Genomic DNA, 26,677 nt, shown 5'->3' on the forward strand with positions numbered 1-26,677 from the left:
GGGGAAATTGAGGCCCGAAAGCCCACGTTATGTTTGGGCCTTCCTCTGTCTTCAACAGAGGGCCCGGCCCATGTTAACTTCGATCAAATTTTTCCACCCTTAGCTCACACAACATCAAGCCAACGACGAGCATAGACCGAAGATGTTGCGCCGTCGCGTCGGAAGCACAGCGCTGGCCGCGGCGCGCTATTTCTCGGCGGAATCGGTGGCGAAGCCTGCGTTGAAGGACGGCGCCGTGAGCCGCTCCGCCCCGAATGCCGGCGGCGGAGACACGCTGGGTAAACGGCTTCTGAGCCTCGTTTACTCGAAACGCAGCGCTGTCATCGCTATACGCAAGTGGAAAGAGGAAGGGCACAAAGTTCAAAAGTACCAGCTCAATCGTGTCGTAAGAGAGCTACGAAAACTCAAGCGCTACAAACACGCTCTCGAGGTATCTACTAGTATTAATATGGCCTTCATCTCTAGTCTTGAATTGTAACCTGATTTTTTTGTTAAGATAAATAAATATACAAAATATCTAATTCACATTACACGGGAGGGCGAGCGTGAAATGGTTCCTCATAAACTTTGTAAACTCCTAAAAATCATGAGTGAGGATTGAGTGCGCGGAGCGAGAATTGAGTGGGGAAGCGGAGTGTGCTATGAATGATTAAGTGACTAAGCTAAATATAAGGAAGTAACATGTAAGGAGATTCTTTGTGATATGAATTCGATGTTGCCAATTGAAGTTGTTAACTCTGGGATGGTAATAGTCCGTTGAGTGGTTGAATGTTTGTGCAATTCATTTTCTCGGTTTTCAAGTATTTGTGTTCCGTTACTGAGCAAAGGATTGAAAAAAGTAGAATACTTTAGCTTGAGTTTTCTTGAATGTGTAGGTGTTTTTACGTAGGGCAATTAAGTGGAATTCGGGAAATGTGGTTTTATGTGACTAAACATGGACTTGAAATTTGAGGTGCTTGTTGAGTTGACAAAGAGAACCGAGAAATTGAGGTTGATGAATGTAGGTGAATTGAAGCATGTGTACATTCTAATTTTCCAATCTAAGGACCTCATGGACATTGTCCTCTTTGGTTGGAGTCTGTTCATGTTAAGAAGTGCACCACTCTATGGTTCAGCTCTATTATGTGATGAAACTGGAATATTTCTTCCATTATGGGATTGAGTCCACTTGATTCTTTCCTTTTGTGCTTTTCAGTATTGTTATGTGATGCTTGAACCCTGCCGTTGTATGGTTTCTGCATATGTAAAGTTGTGGCAGGGAATTGTTCTCTTGTGTGTTTAGGGAATATCCCAACACTTGCTTCTGGAAGGCCGCCCATTCTCTTTTCAAGTTTTCGATCAACAAGTTAAATTCTATAGCACTTGTAGTTGCCATGGAGCTGTCTCTTACACAGCATAAGATATTGATAAGCATTATATACCAAGTTGTTTTGGAAATTTAAAAAACTTCAGGTAGCTTGGTTCTGCATATTCACAATGCCTAGGTTTTGTAAATCTGGTTTGCTGGAATTTAAAATATAGTTGATGTGTTTTTCACTACATACCCAAAAATATAGTCTCAATTTGATTATTTGATGCAGATATGTGAATGGATGAATATAGAAGATGATATCAAGTTGCTATCAGGAGATTATGCAGTGCATTTGGACTTGATTGCGAAAGTTCGTGGCCTAAGCAGTGCAGAAAAGTATTTTGAAGATCTCCCTGATCGTTTGAAAGGCCAGCCTACTTGTACTGCACTTCTTCACACTTATGTCCAGCACAAGGAATCTTCTAAAGCCAAGGCTCTTATGGATAAAATGTCAGAATGTGGGTTCTTGAAGAATCCCCTTCCTTATAACCATTTGTTGTCCCTTTATATCTCCAATGGGCAATTAGAAGAGGTTCCAGGAGTGATTCTGGAGCTGAAGAAGAACGTTTCACCTGATGTGTTCACTTACAATTTGTGGCTAACTGCTTGTGCCTCACAGAGTGATGTCGAAACTGCAGAAAAGGTCTTCCTCGAGCTAAAGAAGGCGAAAATAGAACCAGATTGGGTGACGTATAGCACATTAACCGGCTTATACATTAAAAATTCACTGCTTGAAAAGGCAGCTTTTACTGTGAAGGAAATGGAGAAGAGGGTCTCTCGAAAAGTTCGAGGTGCTTACTCCTCCCTCATTACTTTGCATTCAAACATGGGAAATAAGGATGAGGTTAGGCGGATATGGAAAAAGATGAAGTCACATTTTCAAAAAATGAATGACGCAGAGTATAATTCCATGATATCATCCCTCTTAAAACTTAAGGAGTTTGAAGAAGCAGAGACTCTCTATAGTGAGTGGGAATCTGTTTCTCCCACGGGTGACTCTAGGATTCCAAATCTACTCCTTGCAACTTACATCAACAAAAACCGGATGGAAACCGCGGAAAACTTTTTCGATCGGATGGTTCAAAGAGGCATCAAACCCGGTTACACCACATGGGAGCTTCTTACATGGGGTTATTTGAAACAAAAGCAGCTGGACAAAATTTTGGATTGTTTCAAGAAAGCTGTTGGTAGTGTGAAGAAATGGGATCCTGATGAAAAGATTATTCGAGAAGTGTTTAGGATCCTAGAAGAGCAAGGGCATGTCGAGGGTGCAGAGCAGTTGTTGGTTAGTCTTCGAAAAGCTGGCCATGTGAATACAGAAGTCTATAATTTGCTTCTCCGTACTTATGCCAAAGCTGGTAAAATGCCACTTATAGTTTCCGAGCGCATGAAGAAGGATAAAGTTCCGTTGGATGATGAAACTCATAATCTTATTAAATTGACAAGTAAAATGCGTGTGAGTGAAGTTTCAAGCTGTCTTTCTTGAACAGAACACTTGATTGTATTGGACTCCACAATCTATGTCTGTTCTTAAGTCGAGTTGGATTCTGTGTTTGATCTTATTTTGACTTCATAGCAAGAACTGCTTGATTTGTTTTCTGCATCTTACGTGTATACTGAGGTGGTAGCATGCGCAAAAATATAACGAAGAAAAAACCCATTCTTTGAAAGGATTTGGGGCCTCCATAAGCAGTGACATTTTGCCTTAGTTTAGATGCTACTGGATGAAGAAGGGGGGTATTCACAGACTATGTTTAACCAGTTTGAAGCTGGAAAATTTTATTGCTTGGAAGATTTTGTGCATCGAAAGTTGTGAGAACAAAGTCCAGGAAGCAAAGCTGCAAGACAGTAGTAGGTCATTCAACTGAAAGCCTCCATTTAAGTGAAACAAACGCATCAATTTGCCATTTCGTATGCACTTTTTGTTACAGCTTGGGCGTGCAGGATCTTCTTCAGGTTTGTCCATTGGTGCAATGGTGTTACCAATTTTGCAAGTAAAACCCTGAACCCTATTTTCATATCCAACTTTTATGACAGCTTGGGATAGCAGGATCGTCTTCAGGTTTGTCCATTGGTGTTACCAAATTTTCGGGGTTTCAATCTTCATGGAGTTACATGAATTTGCCGTTCTTTCACATCTTGTATGCCTTTTCATTTGAACCTCTGGAATGGAGTGAAAACTTTGGATAGGTTGAATCTTGAGATGCCTTGCCTTGTGACGTAGTATATTTCTTGTATATTTTTGGTTTCTCTGAGTTGGTTAGCAGTTTTTTGGTTGGGACTTTTTCGAAACTGGAATATACGAAGAGTTGAAATAGAGAGAGTTGAAAATGGGGGTTGACTGCCTACCTTTGCTACTACTCTGTGATATCTTGCGGTAAATGATAGTCTTGTGAACTTGTACGTCATTTTCAAATTGAGTATAGATACTCAAAATCTGGATTTCTTGCATCTGTTTAGATTTTTAGTTTAGTTTATGGAAAAAACTCACTGGTAGAAGACAACGGCTACCTATCTCTACGTCTCAGGTCTTGACCAACAAGTCAACCCATTTAGACGTGAATCCACCTCTTTCTTCTAAAAATCTGAGCAAAAGATTACTAATGTCGCTACGCGGTTGGTTAAAAGCATTGAATAATTACTCGTATGGAGGCATGGATCAGCTCTTTCTAGGTATAAGTATAAACAACCTGGTTGGCCTACCTGTATTCTCAAGTGATACCAAATTTGGAACTTCATCAATAGATGGCCTAGTTTGGCCTATCCCAAATCGACAGGTGTCCAGCAAAGAGGGGTTTACTTTCCTAAACCAAGCTGAACTTCGTCAGACTGTTGGTGGGTTGGTGTGGTAGTTAAGAAGAAGATAAACTAGCCACTGCTCATCTCTCTTATGAACCGTGCTGAGAGCCACCACCTCCTATTCCCCCATTCATCTACCTGATAACCCAATAGCAATCTATACATGTACATCAAAGATAAAGTTTTATATGCAGACAATGTATATATTTGACGTAGATGTATATTTCTGGCGTGGATGACCTGCCTTTGACCGGACCGGGGAATGAATTAGTTGAGGCGCGCGTAAGCTGCCTCGGGCAGCATGGGCAGAGGCAATAAGGAACAATTGGGGTCAAGTCATGACGTCAAGTGACCCCACTCACTTTGATTTTCCACAAGAACATTTGATAGTTTGCGACCAAATTATGCTATTTTAACCCTACAAATGTATAGAAATCCCAAGCGTTCTCTTCTTTTCTAGAGTTGATAGTGCTTTGAATGAGACTATCATGCATTATTATACAAATATAATAAGTCTTTTGGGACCAATTATGAGACAAAAATGAATTATTCGTGCATATCGATCTTAAAATTAACCTCTTAATTTAGTTATTTTGGACTAGTGCATAGAAAAAAATATATTGCATATGAATATAATTATTCGTCCACTGGAGAAAACGGATTCATGTAGCCGACCCCAAGTGATTGGGACGTAAGGCTCGGTTTGGTTTAGTTTGGTTATGAATATAATTTTTGACCCCACTAACCAAATTTTTTGGCTCTGCCCTTGTGATGGGCTGGGAACTCCTGACCGCGAAACCCAAACATCTTCCTTTGACCGAGCCTGGGAATGAATTAGTTGAGGTGTGTTTAAGGCGGCTCGGGCTGAGAACCCTGACCGCCGAACCCAAAAAAAAAACAATAAGAATGTACTCCCTCCGTCCCTTATTTTGTGTCCAGTATGCCATTTTGAGCTGTCCCTTAATAAGTGTCCATTTTGTAAAGTTAGGAGGGCGAAAGTTAGTGCATTGTCTATTTTGTCCCTAAAAATAGATTTCATTTTGAAAAGTTAGTGAGTAAAAATGTAATGATATGGGTAAGTAGGGAAAGTGGAGGAAAAAATTGATGTAAAAGGTATAATGATGATGTCTTTTTAATAAGTTGGAGTTACGAAGCAGGACACTTAAAAAGGGACGAAGGGAGTACATGTTAGTAGTTTGTGTGTAGTGGTATAGAAAGAGAAAAGGGAATAAAATAAAAGAGAAGAGTGGTATTATTTGGAGCAGAGGAGTCTTACGTGAAGAGTAACTGCAACAACCAAACGGGGGCAAGAGGGGGTTTACCGAACCCAACCCAACCTATCCACGTTTGGGCTCATACCTCTTCAATTACTAACATGCCCCTCGGGGTTGTTGACTTATCTAACCAAATATGATGTCAAATAGTACTAATATTGCAGGCCAATAACTAGAATTAAACTTATTAAATCCAACCCGGCTACTACAATACTTGAATTTTATATACTGTACGAATTTTTCTTTTTTAAGTCTGATACCGTGAGTAACGTTACGAAGTTCAGTTCTCTTTATTTACGAACTACGCAGCTGGAACATCATTGTATCTATCCCGCTCGACATCTTACATGGTGGTTTTCGTCCCAAGACTAGAAAGAACCAAGTGAATTGAAAAAATAAAATCGAGGAATGATAACAAAAGTAATATGTGGCGTAAGCTTCGCACTTTGATTACGTTGACCTATTAATGGTAATATTCATAACTATTCTTTGAGTGATTTGACTTGATTTTGTTTGTAAGAAATAAATATTACTCCACTAAAAATAAACGACAGTTGAGCTAAATAATGATTAGAAGCACTGGGAGTAAAAAACAGTTGTTTGGAGAAATTGTTATGCCCGGTGTAACTTGGGTAAAGCCAAGACGTCAAGAATTCAAATTAGGTTGTGTGCGTAATTATTGTTTCAAATCGAGGTCAATATACAAATTTCATCCACCTCTACATGTATCTATATTCTATATAGTTACGTTGCAGGTTGGAAGTTGGAAACTTAGACATCTCTCTCTCTCTCTCCACTAGAAGAAAGAAACAGAGTCTCTCTCTCTCTCAACTTGGAGAAGTAGTACCAGTGTTCACAATGGCTGAAGACGGGGTCGAAGTTGGTGTCGAAAAAGGATCCGAGTCGAAGGTAGTACTCTGTTTTCTTCGTTTTCGACTTCCACAGTTACACTGGGCCTCTGCTGTATATCCATCTACAGACACATATGGTTAATATTCATGTTTTTCTCCAGCTCCATGCACACCGACTAATCTTGAACCGAATATACGTTTACTGATACGAGCGAATTGAAGTCATACCGACTCTTCGCCTTTGGTTGATGCAAAACAATGACTGATCATTTTGCTATTTTCAATCGCCCTCCAGGAATATTTGAGGAATCAGAGATACCCACAAAACGGACTCCTACCGGTACGTACACATCCAATCTTTCATCCCATGTTCATGTAACGTAGCCTACGCATAAGTATTTGCATGGTATGTGTGTGGGTGCATGGACTGAATAGAAAACCATAGATTTGGATTCATATACTTGAAAGAGTTAGCAAATGATCACCTGAAGTTTTCTTGTTATCTATGCATAATTCAAAAGCAAATGACTGATAGTATGAGGTAAATCAGGATATCGACTGGTCTCCGGTATGGGTTTAGACTGGAGAGGTGCAATATAAACACGAGATTTCGTTACATAACTCAAAAACTCAACAGTTTATTCCCACTACTGTAAAGAAAAAGTGTTGATGTGGTACACAATTTAGTGCTTGGGCTAAGCTCAACTCTGCTAGGAAGATGAATTAATCAATGTCGACACTCAAATTTATTGATTGGATTGGTGATGTTGGATCAGCAACCAAAGGGTAGCTCGAAACCAAAATATCACAAACCAAGAATTAAGCCCGCCAACTGGGGAGCTGCTGGATCAGGAATGCAAGCTATCTTCTTAGATTCTGGCCCGAGATCATGCGGCACCGGAGTTTTCCTCCCCCGGAGAGCAGACACTGGCTTCCACCCTACCAAAAAGCCAGGTACTAGCACCTATTTTTGTAACTATTGATAACTTAATTAGTTACTTGTTTCGAATTTCCATTAATTAGCAAGTAGTATAAAGGAAAATCAAAACATTAGAATCGAAAAGTTATGCTGCTTGTACTACGTACGAATTGATGGATTTTGGAAATAAAAGATAATAGATAAGAACTCTGATTTTTTTCCCTCTTTGATGGCCTGTTTAGATAGCTTAAGACGAAACAAACGAAGAGAAACCATAATATCACTAATTTTTGAGTCTTTTCAAAAGTGGGGAGAGGTTTAGAGAAGGGGAATTTGAGTTAGTAGGTACTCTACTTCCTTTGTTTTTGATATGTGACAAGGCCATTTCCATTTCTGCTCTTTAGTCACTTAATGAAACTTCTAACTTTTTTCCCCATCATATTGTATTTTTCCAAACATCAATGGAGCATAACACACCATTTCCATTCTTTTCACAAGGAGAAACTGAATGGCGACGCTACGTTTTACAATGACCCGCCTAATTCCACCGTCTGAGTTATGCCACGTGGAAATGATCACCTAATCAATGCCCGCATGATGTATGACTCCGTTATATTTTTTTTGAAACATATATCAACTGAATAGTAATCCTGCGCCGACCACCAAATTACACTACGAGGACATACCACATGAAAATAACCACTGGACCTACACCCATAAGATATGGATCAGTGGTTTACATATCATTGCCGAGTAAATATATATCACTCTTATGATCTATTTTCTTTGCAGCTTGCTCTCCGGTTCTCCTCCCTTCCCGCGTGGTCCAAGCTCTTAATCTCAACGTGCACGAACTGGGATTGCAAATCAAACCACCGAAAGGTTGTCACTTTGAATGTTACAATATCAGTCTTCCCATGCCATTTCTAGCTTTTCTCTTGAATATGATTTGAAAGTGCATCAATCTTCTACGCAGATACAAATAGCGAGTCAAAAAGTGTCGATCGCAACGCAAAAGGCAATAAAAAGGGCAAGGATGGATCAACTCACTACTGTGTCATCTCACAAAGCCGCAGTGCTTCCCCAGAGATATTTCTCCCAAAAGAATGGACTTACTAGCACCTTCACACACAGAGTCAATAAAACACAAGCAATATCTAGTTTTTTTTCTTGTTGATTTCTACGTACATGACAGTCTTGAATGTAATTTATTTTATTTGTTCACAAATAATCTTTGATGATGGATGTTGGCAATATATTTCAAACAACCTGGATCGCCCTTTCACGGAGAAGAAGAAAAACAGTTTAGGGCACTGTTACAAGTAGACTCAATAATATCATGCGAAATTTGCATAACTAGTAAATGATTATCCAACGGACTTCCAATAACTGATTTGAACATGAATCCAGATGTAGAAAAATTCCTAATCCTACGTATTTCTGATATTCAATCTTTTTCGTTAACCTACTCAACTCCTTTTTTTTTTTGGCACAAATCTAATTAGCTGAACTTGCTTTTTCTTAATCACTTGAAGTTAGCTAAATGAATCTAAAAAGTAAAAAGTTACGTACGAGGAAAAATCAAAAGAAGTTCATTGAAAGACCAAAAAAAAAATTAGGTACTTTCTCATGGCTAAAAGTACCATGTGTGCTACTTGATCGTATGGGCTATGGGACTACTCTTGACTTGACTGTATGCAATGGAAAACCAGCTCGGATTGCTAAGTACTTGTCAAGCAATATCAAGTTATGATGTCCTTAAGTTAGTTACTTTCTCATGGCTGTCTATTTTAATAGCACCAGTACTGTGAGAAGCTAGCTAGCTGTGTCTTTTAGGAGTACTTTTTTTCGAAGATTATTTAGTGGAACGAAAATTGATGCAGGGAAGCGATTAAGAAGGTTGATGATCGAAGCGACAAGAACAATCACAAATACAATAGTTAGAAAAAACTCTCTCTGACTCTTTTCTTTATAAAAAATAATCAATTGTTCAGCCAAAAGGCATAAAACCGAATATAAGGGTAGCAAACCTAATCCTAGAAAACATACGAAACAATACCGAAATTATTAACGATCCATAAAATAGAGGGAAAAACAAGACTTCAGAAAAAAGAATAGGCTGAAACGAAAATGATTGCGGAAAGTTATAAGAGAGTAAAGAAAGGCCCAAAATGGAACGAAGGCCCATTGAGAGGCCTAAATGGCCTCGGAAGGCTAAAATCCTCACGGCACATGGCCAAAGGGGGTTGGACCATTTCGGATTGAACCTAGGTGAGCCTGTTTCCTAAATCCACGGTCAGTTATATTACGAAAATGCCGCTTAGTAGAAATCATGTTTAAGATGGTACTCCTCCTCCTTGGCTACTGCATCAAAACCCAACTCAGGATTGCAAAGTACTTGGCAGACGATGTGTTCTTTTGATCGGGCACTTAACTTTGGTTTTCTTTCGGGAGATTGATTTTAGCACTCCAATTTTAATTACTGGCACTTCACTTTGTTGGTCAATTCAAGACCCGTGCGTACGAACCTTAATTATGTCAATTACAGGAACATACAAATCAACAAAGGATTACTAATATAGGAATGCAACACAACAACAACAAAATAAGGGGATGAATATAAGCTTTTTGATGATTCATTCCCATTTATTCCCGTGATATATCAATTACTAATGTGGATTACTTGCCGAGGAGGATGGTTAACTAATTGTTATGGGCATCAAGGGTGCACTTAAGTGCAAGGAGAAAGGAGGTACCGTAGGAGTTCAACGTTCAACCCCTTCTTCCAAGGTGATAATCGAACTTTACCATAAAAAAATTTTTTTGACTTTGGATAAATAAATTAAATTGTTGTTGGCCTTTTTGCAAATTAATGCACAGTTTCCACTCGTAGTGAAGTTACCCTACACTCGAGAGTCCGTCAGTTAATTACAGTATCTAAAACTGGCCATTTAATCCTGATCTATAATATTTTATTTTTTTTCGGTTAGATTGCATGTTTCAACACACAAGGAAAATAAAAGTAAGAAAATCCTTCCTCCTGAATTTTTTTTTTTAATAGCAATCAAAAAACAAAGGGATCGATTTTCGCACCCCTTTTTTTAAATTGCACTACCTTTTTGGTCTATAAGGAATCCCTTCCCCTTCCCCTTCTCCTTCTCCTTCTCCTTCTTCTTTTTTATTTTTTGTTTAATAATTCGTTCAATCTTATCATATATACTAAAGTTTTCTTCTTTCTTATCGTTAAAATTCTGTCTTTCTATATACTCTAAATTTGTCTAATTAAAAAACACAAATAAGAAGTTTCTGTTTATTTTTTATTTATTTTTTCCCCTTGCACATGGTTATCTATTCTATTAGCGCAATTCTCTATCACAAGTCACAACTCCTATTTATTTTGTGTCAATTGAGTATGCGTTTTACACCAAATAAAAAGGAAATATACCGAATTTAGACCTTCTTTTTTTTTTTTTTAAATCTTTCCGTTTTGGATGCCTTTTTTTTTTTTTTTAATCTTTCCGTTTTGGATGCATAAAATCGTATAGATATTTGGAATTCTCACTGTTTTACCTCGGTTTGGGCTCATTTTGCCTATCTCGACCGAGGCTCAACGTGAAATTATATAATAGTCCGGGAATACCGTCACATGATATTCCAGACCACACGTTCTTGTGGGAGTTCATACATTTAATGGTAGATCTCACGTGAATGTTTGTAAAGTGGTCCGAAATACCACGTAACGGTATTTCCCAGACTATTGAATAATTACTTGCCCTACTCCAATTTGCTTGGTGTTGCCCCAAAAAGTTTTCCGAAACGAATATGAAATTAATGATTGAAATTCACAGATGTGTGGCCCCATTCCGATTTTAAGCCTAAAAAAATAAGTACTTATTTATAATTTTAAAGTTTAAAAATAATAAGCTTACTAAAATTAAAAAAAAAATGCAATATAAATTTAATTTTATAGACAGCCTGCAAAAAAATTACTAAAAAAATTATTATCGTAAACCTGTTATTTTTTAGTTTGTAAATAGAATCTTATTTTGACAACCACTGTTTAGTGCAGTTGGTCAGTCATTGCCGCCTCCTCTTTGTGGAAAGTCTTGATTTCGAGCCTCACAGAGGGCAGACCCTTTAGGGGGCCAGGGCTATGGATAGCTTCTGATCTTTCGTGTTAACTCTAACACCTCCATTAACCCCGCTGATGATGTATATCACCGTGGCAAAAAAAAAAAAATGAACCTTATTTTAAGTTCACGAGACTCAAACATCCCCAACTGAATCTAAACCACTGATTCGGATTTCGGGGTAACACCACACCTCGAGTACGTAGCTTAGGGAGAAAAAGCGGCAACGGAAAGAAAACAATTTTACCACGAAGCAGCGGATTCAAGCACCTTCGGAGTAGTAATAGTTCTCTCGCTTTGTGGCTCTGAGTCGGCGCCGGAGTTTCGGCAATGGACGCGACTCCGGCGATCTCTCATCCTTTCACTCCCAAATTCCTCTGCACGAAACACCTCAACGGTGGAGGTAAGTTTTGCGCTTCAAAGTTAATTGATGGTACTATAATACTAGTATGTCCAATTTGTGCTTCAAGACAATTTTCTTTCCCCTATTTCGTTGTCTAAAATTGATGTTTCTTTGGCTTGCATTGATACGCTGTGGATTTGTATTTTTGTTTTCTAGAATTGGATGTAGTAATTAAACTATAATCTGTTTCTTTTTTGTGGGTTTTTCGTTGCTTACTTTTAGGTCTTTCAGGAAAGCTCTCTTTTTGTGCTTTTGTAAGTCGATGCTGTTGGCGTTAAATTGATTAGATTGCTTAAATTTGGTTGCAAGTGTTAAGTATTTTCACTATCGGACAGAGTGTAGGGTAAATAATATAATGGAAGCTGAGGATTTTGTTTTCTGCGGTGGTAGTCGGTAACTACAGGGCTGTATTTTCAATCGTCCAAGAGATGCAGCTTATTGTGGAAGCAGGGGTAATGATTTGTAAAAGAAAATCATACTCGCTTTCACATAAAATGATGTGTTTCAAAAGACACTATTTGCATTAGAATTAGGAGCAATAGAAGCATCCATTTAGGAGGGAAGAGCTGGATCAAAGGACATGGTTTGTGAGGCGAGTAAGGCTTAAGTTCGATATTCTGTACTAGCTAGGTGGATCGATTCATTGAACGAGCTTACTATGCCTTTGCATGGCATATTACTATGAAACTTACATCATATTGGAAGAGGCAATTTGAAAACTTGTGAGCTATGACCACAACAGCTCACATGGATAAGCTTTTCGTCCTCTTAAGAATGTCTTAAACTTGCTATTACATGTGTAAGCAGCTTTGCTGTAGTCCAAACCTATATTAGTTGTTTCTAGTCCAGCGTTCTAGTGTGAGCAACTTGGAGACAATAAATAGAATGCATGCAAATAAGCCAAGGTGTAAACTTATACTGTACATATCTGCCACATTCGGGACGGGTGGAGACCAAACTTGGGTTCTAGATGTTTTATTAATTTTAAGTAAAAGTGAAAAATACAGGGGGTAGGAGAGTCACACATATCTTATTGTCTGTCTACGTTTTCTTCCTTGAAGGGATCAGATATTAGTGTCATACTAAGTTATGGGAAGGTGTATTGCAGCTGCATGTAGAGGGTTATTAACTGGGAGTGTTGTGCCAAGGTGGCTTTGGATTCCCTCCTCTAAAATCTTTCGTTACTGTTGGCTGCAACAGCTCAAACCTTACTTTGAAGAAAAGCTACTGTTCAAGATGTCAGAAGCCCAAATTGATTGAAACTCCTGATTTTTAGAAACCCTGTGTGTGTGTGTGTGTGTGTGTGTGTGTGTGAGAGAGAGAGAGAGAGAGAGAGAGAGAGAGAGAGAGAGAGAGAGAGAGAGAGAGAGAGAGAGAGAGAGCATATTGGATCTTTAGTGTACCTTAACATAAAAGAGGGAGGGGGGGAGGGGGAGGGAGGGAGGGTATTGGATCTTAAGTGTACCTTAACATAAAATAGATGGCCTAGTGGAGTCTCTATAGTTTTAGTGCACCAAGTTAAGTGTGCCTTAACAGAAAATAGATGGCCTAAGACGATGACCTCATTTCGGCTTTGCTGGAACTTTTACCATCCTGGTCGGAGAAGCATCTGGGAAACAATGGTAACTTTTCTCTTTCTTCTGCCTTACAGGTGGGAAGACTGTTAACTGTTCGCAATTCCGTCATCTGTCCTTTGCTCAAACTTACAAGTCCTGCAAGATAAATTGTTCGGGTTTCAGCAGGAGGCCTTTTGTGGTATTGAATGAACCCTTTTCGCAGAAGGCTAACAGAAGATTTTGTATTTATGTCTCCAATGATTTCCGTGGTGATAATATGAGTGTTGGGGCAACATCCTCTGAATCTCAAAATCCTGAACTTCTTCAGCAAAAAATTGATGCGGCGTATTTACCCAGTTTACATGATATAGATAACGCCGGCACCTTTCAGTCGAAGCCTAGAAGGTTCAAAAATCGATTCTTGAACATTTTACTTGCTGGTTCCCTCCTCAATAATGCTGCTGAATCTTTTTTCAAGAGTGAAATACGGAGGAGGTTATTTGTGACAGCTTTGTTAATTGTGATCAGTCGTGTTGGTTATTTTATTCCTTTGCCTGGGTTTGATAGAAGGTTGATACCGAAGGACTATCTTACCTTTGTTTCGGGATCTGTTGGTAAGTAGAATAAATAGAAAGTTTTAATTGCTTCATCCATAATATTTACTCCTGTTTATTCAGTTTAGCCTGCATTCTGCTCCTTAAATTTCCATGTAGATATTTTTTTGGGCGTTGAAGATGATGAAGCAATTTCATATACTGGATATAGCTTATTAGTCCATTATTTTGTTGCAAGATTCTAATAGAATCCTGCTGATAACGAATCTTGTCAGGAGCTGAACCCCTATTTCTGAAAGTCGACTCTATTGTTTCTTTGCTAATTACTTTATTGCCAGACTCTCCTAAATTCATCCGTGTAGAATTTTGTAGGAATCTCTTTCCCTATTTCCCTACATTCCAAAGTTTTTGACACTGGTAGAAATGGATAAAGACGTAAATGGGTAATTGAATGAAGAGGCAATTCTGTACCCTTCTCTCAGGAGCTTATCGATTGGACCACATTCTTGTTTGGAAGCTGCTCGTATTTTTAAACGAGCTCAAAAGTTGAAGCAACTTTGCTCATTTTATTATGAGGTCGGTTTTTAAAAAAGATCTTCTTGGGCCTTTTTGGCTTGTCTTTGATGTAGGGGCGAGACACTATGTTCAAAGAAGTGGTCAACATTTCTGCTACCTCTTTTCTTGAGGAAAGGACTTTAAAGTAATACATGTTGGGGGGATATACTTTGTCTAGGACAACATGTAGTCTAACAAATGATAAGTATCCAGGACTATAGCTAATTTTTGCTGGGATAACTATTGACATGTGGGACAACTGCAATTTTTAGTCCAACAAATGTCCTCTGATGGTGCATTGGCAGTCTGGAGCTGCATTACTTACTAGCTATGTTTGAATGGTGGTGGTTAAATCATGAATGCTGGAAGGAATGCTTATTTTGTGGTTTAAATGTTTAAGCTGGAAGCTGTTATATTTTCCCGCTGGGTTTTTTGTTGGAAGCTGGAATCAATAGCAAAAGGGCTTTTGCTTCATTTTCCCTTTGTTTTCCTTGAAATACTATTTTGCTGCATGTGGCAGGTGAACTTGGTGATTTCACTGGAGAACTTAAGCTTTCCCTTTTCCAACTTGGAATCAGCCCACAGATTGGAGCATCAATACTCATGAATGTCAGGCTTTCTCTCCCTTGGGTTTTGGTTTCTTGTTGATGATCTACTAAACTCTAATTGGTTGTTTGGCTTGTTCATTTTGTGTTGTCTTTATCACTCCATTCTGGTGCTATTTATTAGACACAATCATCTGGCGGCTTCTGTTATTCGCTTTATTCATTAGCTCAATCAAAAGTTTTACAGCAGATGGAATGGAACTTTTTGTAGTTAATGAGTTTTGTATACTAGTCCAATCTTTTATCGGTTTGCTTTATGGCATTTAAGTTCACCCAGATGACTCATGTAAGGATGATCTGTGGTTTCTCTTTGAATTGTGCATATATATATATATATATATATATATATATAGAGGAATTTTCAAGTGAGGGATCCCTCATTTTGTTAAAATGAGGGACTTTCATTTCCCGATCAAATTTTGAAAATCCGAACCGTTCAATGTGTGCAGAACGTAATTTTAAGGGTCCCTGCGAGAAATCAGCAAAAAAAAAGACCGGGAAGGGCGTCACCCGAGCAGTTTTTTTTGAACCGTTCAATGAAAACTGCTCGGATGAAGCCCTTCCCGGTCATTTTTTTTGCTGATTTCTCACGGGGACCCTTAAAATCACGTTCTGATCACTTTGAGCGGCTCGGATCATCGAAATTCAATCGGGAAGGAGAGTCCCTCATTTTATTAAAATGAGGGATCCCTCACCGGAACCTAACTCATATATATATATATATATATATATATATATATATTGGTCAAACGGAATTTCATGCATTAAATAAAAACGAACATAAACGTCATCAGCCCGATATTCGGCATACAAGGATCATAGGATCATAAAACATTAAAAAGGCTTTGAATTGAGCATATAAGCACTATGTTGAACACTGATACTGTACCACAACCATGCTCGCAGGTGTTCTGTTACTTTCTTCCCTCGTTTGTGAAGCTGCGGAAAGAAGGCTTGGATGCTAACGAGAAAATTAAGAGTTATATGTGTGTTTAGTTATTCATCTCAAGCAGTGAGACGAGTCCTTGCTACTTTTATGTATTGTCAGGTTTGTTATTGGTCATTTCCTTCGCCATTGCAATCCCTATAATCTTTTTTGTTTTTTTGCCCGCTCTCCAGATGGTGGCTATCACTTGCCTTTGCAATTGTTGGGGGTTTGAGCGTTGCTTATTATTCTCTTCCATATTCCGTATATGCAGCTAGTCACAGGTAGGTTCTCTTGTTCAACAGTTTTCCTGATCTCAATGAAAAGGTGCTTCATGTCTGTATTAATCCATTTTTATCATCCTATTTATCTTGATATTGGTCAGTGAAGGTATTTCTGCTCTGCACGGTGTCGTACAAGATGTCGGCTTTTGGGAGGTTTCAATATGCCAACACAGCCCAATTAAAAAAAAAATGCCAACACAGCATATTACCCTTGTATTTTGATGGGGGTAGTTCCGTCTTATGTGCAACTTTTGTCTTTTCACTTACCAAATTTTCTGATGGAGAAAATAATAGGAGTACAAGGAATCATGTAGCTCTAATGCAGTGAGTCGGGAAATTGCGTTGGGAAATTGCTCTTGCCTTGGTTATTACATCTTCATGAACAGACTAAGAAGCATATATACCTACAGGCATGACATTATCACACCGACTTGGTATTGTTAGAAAAATTAGGACACTGACACATTGAGGCCATATTGGTGATGTAAAGGTTAACATGCTATAGTTGTACGTTATTCATTTGTCATCAGTCATCACTACTCCCAAGTATCTCTCAGTTGTAACTGTCTCAGTAAATAGTGAATGGTCTAACAAAGTATTAGATTGTTTCAGACTCTCTTAGAAAGGGATATGCTTTCTTTCAGGGTGAAGCATGTGATGGTGACAAGTTTTCTTTTGGTGTGTGGTGCCATGACTATGACATGGATTTGCGACAAAATAACAGAATCTGGATTTGGTAATACTCCTAGCATTCAGATTTGCCTTTTTGGTTCCCCCTATTTTCTATGAAGTTCTAAGTGATTCCTTAAACGGTTCTTGTCCCTACTTTCTCCCCTTCTGGGTTTCAAAGCATAATTTTGGTTACTGAGTGGTGACCATTTGAGGTGGAATTACTTATTTCCTCATTTTTGTCTTATGTTTATTTATTTTCTTTTATTTTCTTTTTTTCTTTTATCGTTGCTCGTATTTATAACCCCAAGAAAGGGAGATTGTCTTTACTGTTGTTACTGAGAGTTTGTGACGTTACTGACTAATTCTAGTCTTGAGTCCAGAATGCCTGCACTTTAAAGATTCAAGGAATATGGATAGTGGGAAAGAAGTTATGGAAGTATTCTTTAACATTATTCTTGTCACGCACCGCCCCACAAACGGCACCCAAAGTCGGCCCGAGTCGGTGCGATCACATGGCATTCCACACAGAAGACCAAACCACATCTCACAACCTGTCAGAAATAAACACCCAGCGGAAGACTTATCACCTTAACATAAAAATGAGTCAACGTATTGACTAACCAACCATGACCTCGCACAACTAAGCAACAACATCTACATTATAGTACTATAAAAATTCTATACTTCAACACATCCACCGACGACTTATTTACAACTTGAACAATCAACTTTTCATCAACTACCTACAACAAGCTCGACCATCCACAACGTCCAAGGCTAACTTCAAATGAAACGTCAGTCATCGACCAAACTTAATTATAACCTATACAATTTAAAAACTTTAATTATCCTTAGCTACAACTCCTTAAATTAAGTTCTGCACCATCTAAGACACTCCACAACAACATAACCAAAACCCCACCTGACGCTAGCAAAACGCCTCAACACAACGACCGGTAGTGGACCCACTCAAATCAACCTGCTACCTGGCAGACCAAAAGGAAAGCCAGAGTGTGTGAGATATAGAAATGCTCAACATAATACCACAATACCCGAAGGAATATCAACATAAATACACATCACCAACGTAACTGAAACACTCAAATGTATACAATAGTTATAATCACCACACCCTCCAAACACAGCAATATTATCCAATAAACAACCACACAACAATAACTGAATCAACAACATGAATATAAATCACCCAAGCATGCAGTGACACGTCTGCCACATTCCCATGTACCCAAGGCATTGTGTCCCGCAAACCATGCTCCCAACCTCCATTCATCAAACAGAATGGCATACGACATGGCGTGACTCACTCCACAATCCTTTTGCGGGTACAATCAACATACAACAAGCATGCATACCATTAGCTAAAATAACATATAGCATGATATACAATCTCCACCACATATATCCATATCAATAGCTAAACCTCGATTAGCATGATATCATTGATATACAATCACCTCCACCGCATTATCTACATAACGATAATCATATCAAAAGCTAAAACACCATTAGCAAGATATATACTTACCACCACAGCAATATCTTATTGAGAAGAACCATTTCAAACACACTCACCTTTGTATCGACCGAAATACACCAAACTTACGGTTTCGGCACTTCCCATTTGACCAGCTCATTACCTAGTCACAAGCTAACTCCTATTAGCATATGAATCCCTTCAAATGTTTAAATAAATATATGATACACCTCATAATATATTTACCATGCTAACAAGTGTCAAAAATGTTAACAAGACCACCAACACCTCCTAAACCATCTAACAACCATTTGATACCAAATTATAAAACTAATAAGGTATTAGACGATACCCAACGAATACAAATATGTCCATCTTAAGGGCTAGAAGTGCCCCCAATCAAACGTAAGAGTATAAATATGATGTAACTCTTAAAATCGATTTGAAAACCATAACCATCCTATCGTATTCTGACCATAACTTCCTACTGGTTTAAAATTAGGTCATGAGACTACCACCATTAGAAAGTACACCTCCGGTACATGAATTTTGATATAAAATTTGTTAAAAACGGAGTCCGGACGACAAAGTTATGCACGTCCAAAGTTACACAAAAATCTGTCCAAAATCACAGATTCTGCACGTCTATCAACTTCAAATTAAAAACTGATTTAACCTGGTACAAACTAAGCCACCCTCACATATTCCAAAAGACATGCGAGTCTAGTTTCAGAATCAACAACCCGTGTGCTAACCCAATATCCGAGCTAAAAGATATGATCATTTTCCCAAAATGTGTCAGTGCAGCAAATACAAAACTCAGCAGGGACACATCAACTTGTAAAATCCGCCAAACTTAGAATATGCATCTAATAAACCCCAAATTTGGTACACACCATTACCACACACCAACGTTCATCCCTGATTTTTTCCTGATTTTTCACAATGAAGAAACCTAGTCAAAATCACCTCCAAACTCAGAAATTCTGTGCAGCGAAGCACAATTTCCAGCAGAACAGATGTTTGAAAATTCATTAAAAATCGAATACTTAATACATTTTAGTAATTCCAACACCAAAACATCACCAACTTATCAATCTTTCAGACTCATAAGGACCCATAATCAGGAGGATCGCTAAACTATAAAAAAAAATTGATAAAAGATGCAACTCTGTAAGCTGTCTCCTAAAAAATAGGATCCTGACCACAGTTAGGTTTATGATTTTTATCTTTTTCTACATCTCTCGGAAAATTATGAAAATGTAACACCGTATACTAGACACAATACTAGACACACTAATGAACCTTCAATAAAAATACCAGAAATTTAAAAGCTTTCTAGGTACCTTGAATAATTTCGTAAAGAACAGACCATAGTCTTTGGCCTTCTCTTCTTTCTCTTCTGCCGCCTCTCTCTCTCTCTCTCTACGTATAAACAAGATACGTATGGAGAATGATAAATATCCCCAGGATATTTTGCTATATAAGGGTACAAGGGAATTTATCACATACAAGCGGAACCACGTCCTAACTTATGCTCCAATCACAAATCACACACAGGACCCTCACAAGTTCTATTGTTTACGATTTAAACCCCTAAAATACATAGTTCAATTAAAAGAAATTGAAATACCGAAATATCTGGGGCGGGTATTACAATTCTTGTAAGATCTGGTGTGGGAAGATGAATATGTGAAAATCATGTGGTTATATATTATGAAATTTGTTTTTTTGATCCTATCCCCGTGCTCTTTCTACTCACAGCTGTGTCTTTCATTTCTATCCTTTTGGACTTCTTGCTGAACTTATAGTTTCTGAAGGGCAACATTCTCTGTTGTGATGGTTTAAGGTAGCTAAGTTCCCATTGGTCACCCGTCTTCTACATTTCGAAGAATAAAAAAGAACATAGAATAGTGGCAAGCCTTGAGCACTTCCCTATTTTGGTTTCTTTCACTGTGAAATCAACCAGATTTGTTGAATCATGCATAACTAATTGAGTCAGTAATAGTCAAATTTTGGTTGCCCATTTCTCCTGTATCAACATTGGATGCGCTCCACCTAATGGGTTTGATGTCATGTTCTTTCTGCATATTATACAAAAGATATATTACAGGTACATATTTTCTGCAAAAACCTTCAAAGGAATATTGGGAATCCTGGGCACAACATTCATAGTTGGTCTCTCAGAGAAATGTTTTACTTTAGGATATAGCAAATAGAGTGATGTTTCTTCTGAGTTCTGATCAAGCATACAACCCTACTTGCATGGGGTTTTAACTGCTTAATGCTCTCCAGATGATGCTATAATCAACCATGTTAGAACCTAGTTGATTTATTGTTTCTATGCACTGTTCAAAGTCCTTTTATGAAACACTAGCATAAAATGACTCACTTGCAATATTCAACTCAAGTGGGATTAACATGCCCAACTTTTTTTTTTGGGTAAGTTAACATGCCCAACTTTCTTAAAAGTTAATGCATAGAGGAGCCAAAAGCATTGGTGTATCGTCATAGTTATGCATTATCATTCTATATGCTTTTGACTGGTGATGTGCATTTCAGGTCAAGGATCATCGCTGATTATATGTGTGGGGATATTGACTGGTTACATGAATACATTGCACAATATGTTATCTCAGCTCACAGGTAGAAAACCACATAATGAAATCTTCTGTTGTTGGTTTTCTTTCCGTAGGGTTTCTGGGAAAACAATTATAAGTAATCATCGTCCTATTGTTTGTTTCGGTTTGGTTTAATTCTTATATCTCTCAGTTTGTATGATCTTTGTTTTATGTCCATCCTGGAGTTTTCTTGTTCAATTCTCAATTTACTAGCCAAATTAGCCATAGATGGTGAAGAAATACTATGCAAGCTGACTGTCTAGAATCTCAATCCCCATGAATGATTGCCTGCTATCATAATCCTATATACCACCTGCAATTTCTGTTTAGCTCATATAGGTGAGCACTAACCAACCAAAATAGACTTGAATGAGTTCCAACTTCCAAATTAATTTAAACGATTAACAACCAAAAGCATCTAAGAAAATGTAAACCTTCCTCCACCCGTTGATCATGTGAGCCATCTTCCTATCCCATCTCTCATTGAAAAGTTTGCCCATGCACCCATCAATTCTCTGCAATGTCAATTTCTGAAAAAGAACACAAAATATTGTAAGCATGTAATCTTTCAAGTATAACTGCCTACACAAATTTATATAACATGTGTATAGAAAAGGGGGAGAAAATGGACGTGAGGTCTCAAGCTTAAAGAACCATTGTGTTGCGGTTCCTCTTCTCCGACTACTAAGAGACCATGTAAGAAAACTGCCAATGCAGCAGTTATTGGAATTTGGAGGAGCAGTTAGGAATCGGATGATGAATTACATGTTTATCCTTACATTAAGGGATTCAAGAAGCCAATTCATTTGTAAAAAAATAGGGACTTGTAAGGAAATAAAAAATGTGAGCCAGCCTCAAAGGGGAGTCCTCACCAAATGGTGCTCTCCCTTTATATACTAGACTAGAATAGATGAATCAAAATACTAAGGGCCCTTTCGGCCCAACTTTTTCGTGACTTTTTGTCACGGTCTTTTTGGTTGTATTCTCTTAACTCTTCCGAGATATCGGTCAAATTTTTACATTACATCTTTTGTCTCGATGAGAGGAATCAGAGAAGTATAAAAGTATAGACCAAAGTTAAAAAAAGTTCATACAATACGATGAAAAAGACCCCAAAAGTCAGTCTTTCTAGTAAGAATCAACAGAAAACAACCAAAAGGACCGCGACAATTTTTTCGCCAAAAATTAGTCCGATGGGGGCCTAATTCAGCTTTTGCTAAAATTGGGTTACAGTATAGTGTTTGAGTTACTCACTCGAACAGCGAATACATTCAATACAATACTGTTTAGCAAATGTAACTTGTCCATTGGGATTCGACACTTCGTTAAGCATAATAGATTATGTTTTCCATATTTATAGTGATATATAATCATTCTGTTAACTCAATCTTTATAAGTGTTGTTTCAAGCGTCTACCATATTGCAGGGAGTGCTGTGTACAAGTGGCCTTATATACTTGCAATATTGGGTGTCTTTACTTTGGTCACTATGTGGGCAGTTGTCGTAGCCGAGGGTTACAGGAAAGTCAAGCTGCAATACTATGGTTTTAAGCTTGCTTCTGCTTCAAGGTGTGATCTCTTTGGATTGCAAAGATACTTTTGTCTATTTATGGGGGCTTCAAAGAATTTCTGGGTGCAAAATTTTACATCTTACATGTTGATTCCTCTTCCTAACTCTCTTGTAGTATGTTCTCTTCTAGTTAGTTCTCTTCTAATGGGTTCTAGGTGCATGTCCTGACTTTGAAGTTATTTAATCTTGTGATCAGTTGGCAAAGGTATATAAAATAAAGGTTTTGGTAACCACTGCCTAATAAGCAATGGTTAAGAGAGAAATAGTTTCAAAAGAATTAGCATCTCAATGCATCTTTTACATTTTTAAAGTATTTTCAAATATATCCACACACTTTTCACGCACTATTGTGTAGGAATACTTTTTACGCTTCATTGGACAGTGGTTCGTATTTTGATGTAATACTGATATCTGATACCCTTTCGACTTATATGGAGACTAGAGAATGTGTTTGTAGCATGAACTAATTTTAACTAAAAGTTGGCAAACACTTGTAATCTGCCCTCTGTTACTTAGATGCCATATAAAGACTTAATTTGCTGTAATCATATTTTGACTTGGGATTCAAATATTTTTCAGAAAAGAATCCCCAATTACTGAAGTGGAGCCATACATTCCGTTTAATATAAATCCATCAGGAATGCAGCCTGTTCTCACGACCTCCTATCTGTTGGCGTTTCCCGGCATTCTGGCAAGGTGGGCTTCATGTTGCCCTAGTTTTTCAATTGAACCTGTTTTTAATCAAGTGTCTTTGCATCTTGAAGAAGGGCCCCCGCTCCAGTATCGGCTTTTCATTTTGGGATTACCAGAATCTTTTATTTGTGTTAAAGCATTATACTTTGCATGAAATTTTGTTCACTATTCGATCAGTCTCATTTTAGAGCCTTATAGAAAAGAAACTCTCAAGAAATGATTGGTGACATAAACAAGGTGAACCAACCCTACCCAAACCCAGACGCACACAAGCACGTTTCTTCTCCTAGTAAGGTAACAAAAAAGGTCTTTCTCCTTGTGATTATTGGGCCTTTCATGTTCTGTGGGTCTCATTTTGGAGGTCATTCTGAAAAAGACCCTGGATAGGTTTCGTTGAGAATAAAAACAAGGGAGAGGTTATTGAAATCACTGTGTTCCTTCCCTCAAGATGCATTGGCCATTGAGATGGCTTTAGGCAGCACTACCTTCTTAACTATATTCTCCTTTGCAACATGTTAATATAGTTTTTCAGGAACTTAATACTATGACTTTCTATAACGATATACTTTCTTGGCAGTCTCCTTGGTTCACCTTTCTGGGAACACGTCAAAGAGATACTGAATCCTGAGACTTCTCTTGGTGCAGAGCCATGGGTGTACTACTCAATTTATGCTTTCTTTATTTTCCTTTTCAACATAGTTGACATAGTAAGTGTTCGTTCAACGTAATTTTGATTTTCTTTAGCAATGCACACACTACTTGGTTTAGCTCTTTTTATTGCAATTTACCCTTTTTGGCTTGCAGCTAGCCTTTTGATTGAAAAACCCTGAAGATGGACAATTTCACTGCTGCTTTTTTATTTCTTTGATGTTATCTTTGTTTGAGAAGAAATAATTTATTCTTGTCTAAAAGTTGATGCCATGCATTTACCTTCTTTTCATAACTTTAATAACATACACATATATCCAGGCCAACACACCAAAGGAAATTGCTGATTACTTAATTAAGATGGGTGCCAGAGTACCAAATATAAAGCCTGGAAAGGCCACCATCAAATACTTAACGAAAATCCAAGCTTCAACACGGTTTTGGGGTATGTATGGCCAAATGTTCCTATTGAAGTAGTTCTATTATTTGCCCTGTCAAAAGTATGCTCTCTTTTTTGCTTCTACTCTCTCTCTCCTCCTCCATCTCTCTCCTACTGTCCTATGAAAATTGTGCAGGTGGGCTATTGCTATGTTTTTTGGCAACATCATCATCAATTCTTGATCATTACTTACGACGGATCAATGAGGGGTTTGCAATTGGCTTTACTTCAGTTCTCATCATTGTATGTCCGTTAATTTCTGGAGTTACTTTTTTATTGCATTTGTAAATCTGTTTTCCATCAATTTTAAATGCTATGTGCGACGCGGGGGTGCTGTTTTCTTTTTGATCCATTTTAGATGTCCAGTGTTTTTTTGCTAAAAGCGAAAGTGGAGTAACAAGTCAATGTTTATATTGCATTTATTTTCTTCATCTCCACTAAGATTACTTCCGCTGTCTGTATTCTATGTTTGGGTTATGCCACCACTTAGTCAGTCTTAGCAAGAGATGCCATAAACCGGCGGTGCATGGGCTATCATCTCAAACATTTATCCAAATTACCTGGGGTCAGTTGCAAAGTTCGATTTCATCCACTTTGCTCTATTTTTGCAGTCATCTCCACAAGAAAGTTGTAGTGTGTTCCTTCCTCTATATGTTTATAGTTTATACACTTCCATGTGAGCTATTTGGCAAAAAATGAGCTTATTAGTTTCCAAATAATAACTAATTGATTTTTAAAAAAATATTTGGCGTACTTTTTTTTCCTTCTGTGAACCCTGCCTCTTTGAATCGTCTATGAAAAATTCGACAGACATAAGGGTTTGGGATGGAATGCTAGTGAAGTGTTTAATGGAACTCAAATGCGGGCAACTCTTGGATTTTCATATGCTGCTGTCCAATTTATATCTGATGCTCCTGAGGTTTCTGGTGCAGGTGGGTTCGATTATTGAATTGAGGAGATCCTATCAAGCATACAATGTAACACCAAGTTTAAGGAAAGTTCTAAAGCGATATGGCGTATGAGTTCCGAAAAATCTGTTCTTTCAATTTTCGAGGTGACGTTTGCTTCTTGTAAAGATATGTCATTCTGCTTATTAGTGCTTGATATAACTTTTGGGTGGTTTGGATTTACAGCCGTGTTCTGATGAGAATCGTCACTGATGAGACTTCCTGGGAAAATATGCCTGATAAATGCTTCTGCTATCAGGATCCAGTTCTTAAATATGAAATCAAGATTCTCAGAAGGTAAGCACCATTGCGACCAAATGCGAGTGCTGAGTCTATTGATGGGCATACATATACGGGGATCAGAGCAGGCTTCTGTTTTCTTTTTGGTGGGAAGGTTTTGTTTCATATCCCCCAATCCGGTATGATGTGGAAGAAGCGATTAAGTTGTAATTCCAGTAAATTATGAAGCATTAGGGTGGCATTGCATCTTGAGACTGTAATTTGAAGTTTTCGGTGTAATATGAACAAGTTCGCATTGTGCAGACACAGGTCATCAAGAAAATGTCATCCAAATGTCAAATGTGTATGCTGGAGGCATAATTTACGTATGAATTTATTTTTTGGGGGGGTTCATTTTTGGCGTTTCAATGATAGAAACAAACATGCTTATTCACCATTTGTGTCACCCATCAAAACCAAAAGATGTGAAGTAGTAGTTTTTTTTTTTTCTTTTTCCCCGGCAATCTGATTTAGTTCTTGTACACTACGGAGTATTTCTTAATTTATCTATTGTAAAACCATATAGAAAATATAGCCAATTATTTATGAAGTCCAAAACAGTGAAAATACCAACCAAATAAAATAAAGCTCATTTGACCAGTTTGCTGTCCTATGCAACGAGTTATATGATCATCTTTGGGCAATTCATTGGAATCACTGTATCGTCTTTTTTTTTTGGAAAATGATTTTTGCACTCTCTTTTTTATTAGTGAACTCATTTTTTTGTCGTTTAATGAAAAATAATAATATACACACAAAAACTTCACTATAAGACAAAAAAAATAGAGTGCCTTTATCAAAAAAAAAAAAAGAGAGCATGAAAATCATTTTTCGTTTTTATTTTAATCAGTTATCCTATCGGCCAATTTGTAACACAAAACATTATCTAGTGATTCAGCAATGACCCAACGGTCCAATAACTCTTGGGAGTGTGTTTGAATGCTTCGGGGCCACAGAATAAACTCTCTAGAAACAGAGGACCTGAAATTTAAAAAAATCGGAGGATTGTTTAACACTTTAACTTGCCCAAACTACTTAGCCAACCAAAAAAAAAAACAAGATCAAACTAGCTAGGTTTTAGTTTTGGGATTGGATCCTCTCTAGGATT

At 37.9% G+C, this 26,677-nt stretch overlaps 3 protein-coding genes across 8 annotated transcripts; all 3 read left to right on the top strand.

Moving 5' to 3' along the window:
* Window positions 1–83: 83 nt before the first annotated feature.
* Window positions 84–3,021, top strand: LOC131333785 (pentatricopeptide repeat-containing protein At4g02820, mitochondrial). The gene is made up of 2 exons (XM_058368537.1): window positions 84–430; window positions 1,581–3,021. Exons 1-2 carry the CDS (start codon window positions 143–145, stop codon window positions 2,835–2,837), a joined length of 1,545 nt encoding a protein of 514 aa, XP_058224520.1. The 5' UTR covers window positions 84–142; the 3' UTR covers window positions 2,838–3,021.
* A 3,174-nt stretch (window positions 3,022–6,195) lies between these two features.
* Window positions 6,196–8,462, top strand: LOC131325670 (uncharacterized). Of its 2 annotated transcripts, none has more exons than XM_058358061.1 (5): window positions 6,196–6,333; window positions 6,571–6,615; window positions 7,052–7,229; window positions 7,987–8,076; window positions 8,171–8,462. In XM_058358061.1, the coding sequence occupies exons 1-5, from the start codon at window positions 6,283–6,285 to the stop codon at window positions 8,311–8,313; spliced, it is 507 nt and encodes a 168-aa protein (XP_058214044.1). In that variant the 5' UTR covers window positions 6,196–6,282; the 3' UTR covers window positions 8,314–8,462. The 2 variants fall into 2 exon arrangements, with proteins under 2 accessions (XP_058214044.1, XP_058214034.1); XM_058358051.1 differs by having other exon boundaries at window positions 6,209–6,336.
* Window positions 8,463–11,459: 2,997 nt separating this feature from the next.
* Window positions 11,460–25,963, top strand: LOC131323539 (preprotein translocase subunit SCY2, chloroplastic). 5 transcript variants are annotated; one of them, XM_058355393.1, is made up of 14 exons: window positions 11,460–11,727; window positions 13,379–13,897; window positions 14,913–15,001; window positions 15,904–15,983; window positions 16,117–16,206; window positions 16,851–16,942; window positions 20,936–21,019; window positions 22,421–22,562; window positions 23,143–23,259; window positions 23,834–23,963; window positions 24,226–24,349; window positions 24,480–24,586; window positions 25,276–25,397; window positions 25,477–25,963. In XM_058355393.1, the coding sequence occupies exons 1-13, from the start codon at window positions 11,655–11,657 to the stop codon at window positions 25,363–25,365; spliced, it is 1,737 nt and encodes a 578-aa protein (XP_058211376.1). In that variant the 5' UTR covers window positions 11,460–11,654; the 3' UTR covers window positions 25,366–25,397; window positions 25,477–25,963. The 5 variants fall into 5 exon arrangements, 4 of the variants coding, with proteins under 4 accessions (XP_058211376.1, XP_058211392.1, XP_058211384.1 ...); XM_058355401.1 differs by having other exon boundaries at window positions 11,472–11,727; window positions 25,276–25,371; window positions 25,548–25,963; XM_058355384.1 differs by having other exon boundaries at window positions 11,473–11,727; window positions 25,550–25,963.
* The last annotated feature ends 714 nt before the right edge of the window (window positions 25,964–26,677 follow it).

The sequence above is a fragment of the Rhododendron vialii genome, chromosome 1a (genome assembly GCF_030253575.1).
Source record: "Rhododendron vialii isolate Sample 1 chromosome 1a, ASM3025357v1".
Classification (NCBI taxonomy): Eukaryota; Viridiplantae; Streptophyta; class Magnoliopsida; order Ericales; family Ericaceae; genus Rhododendron; species Rhododendron vialii.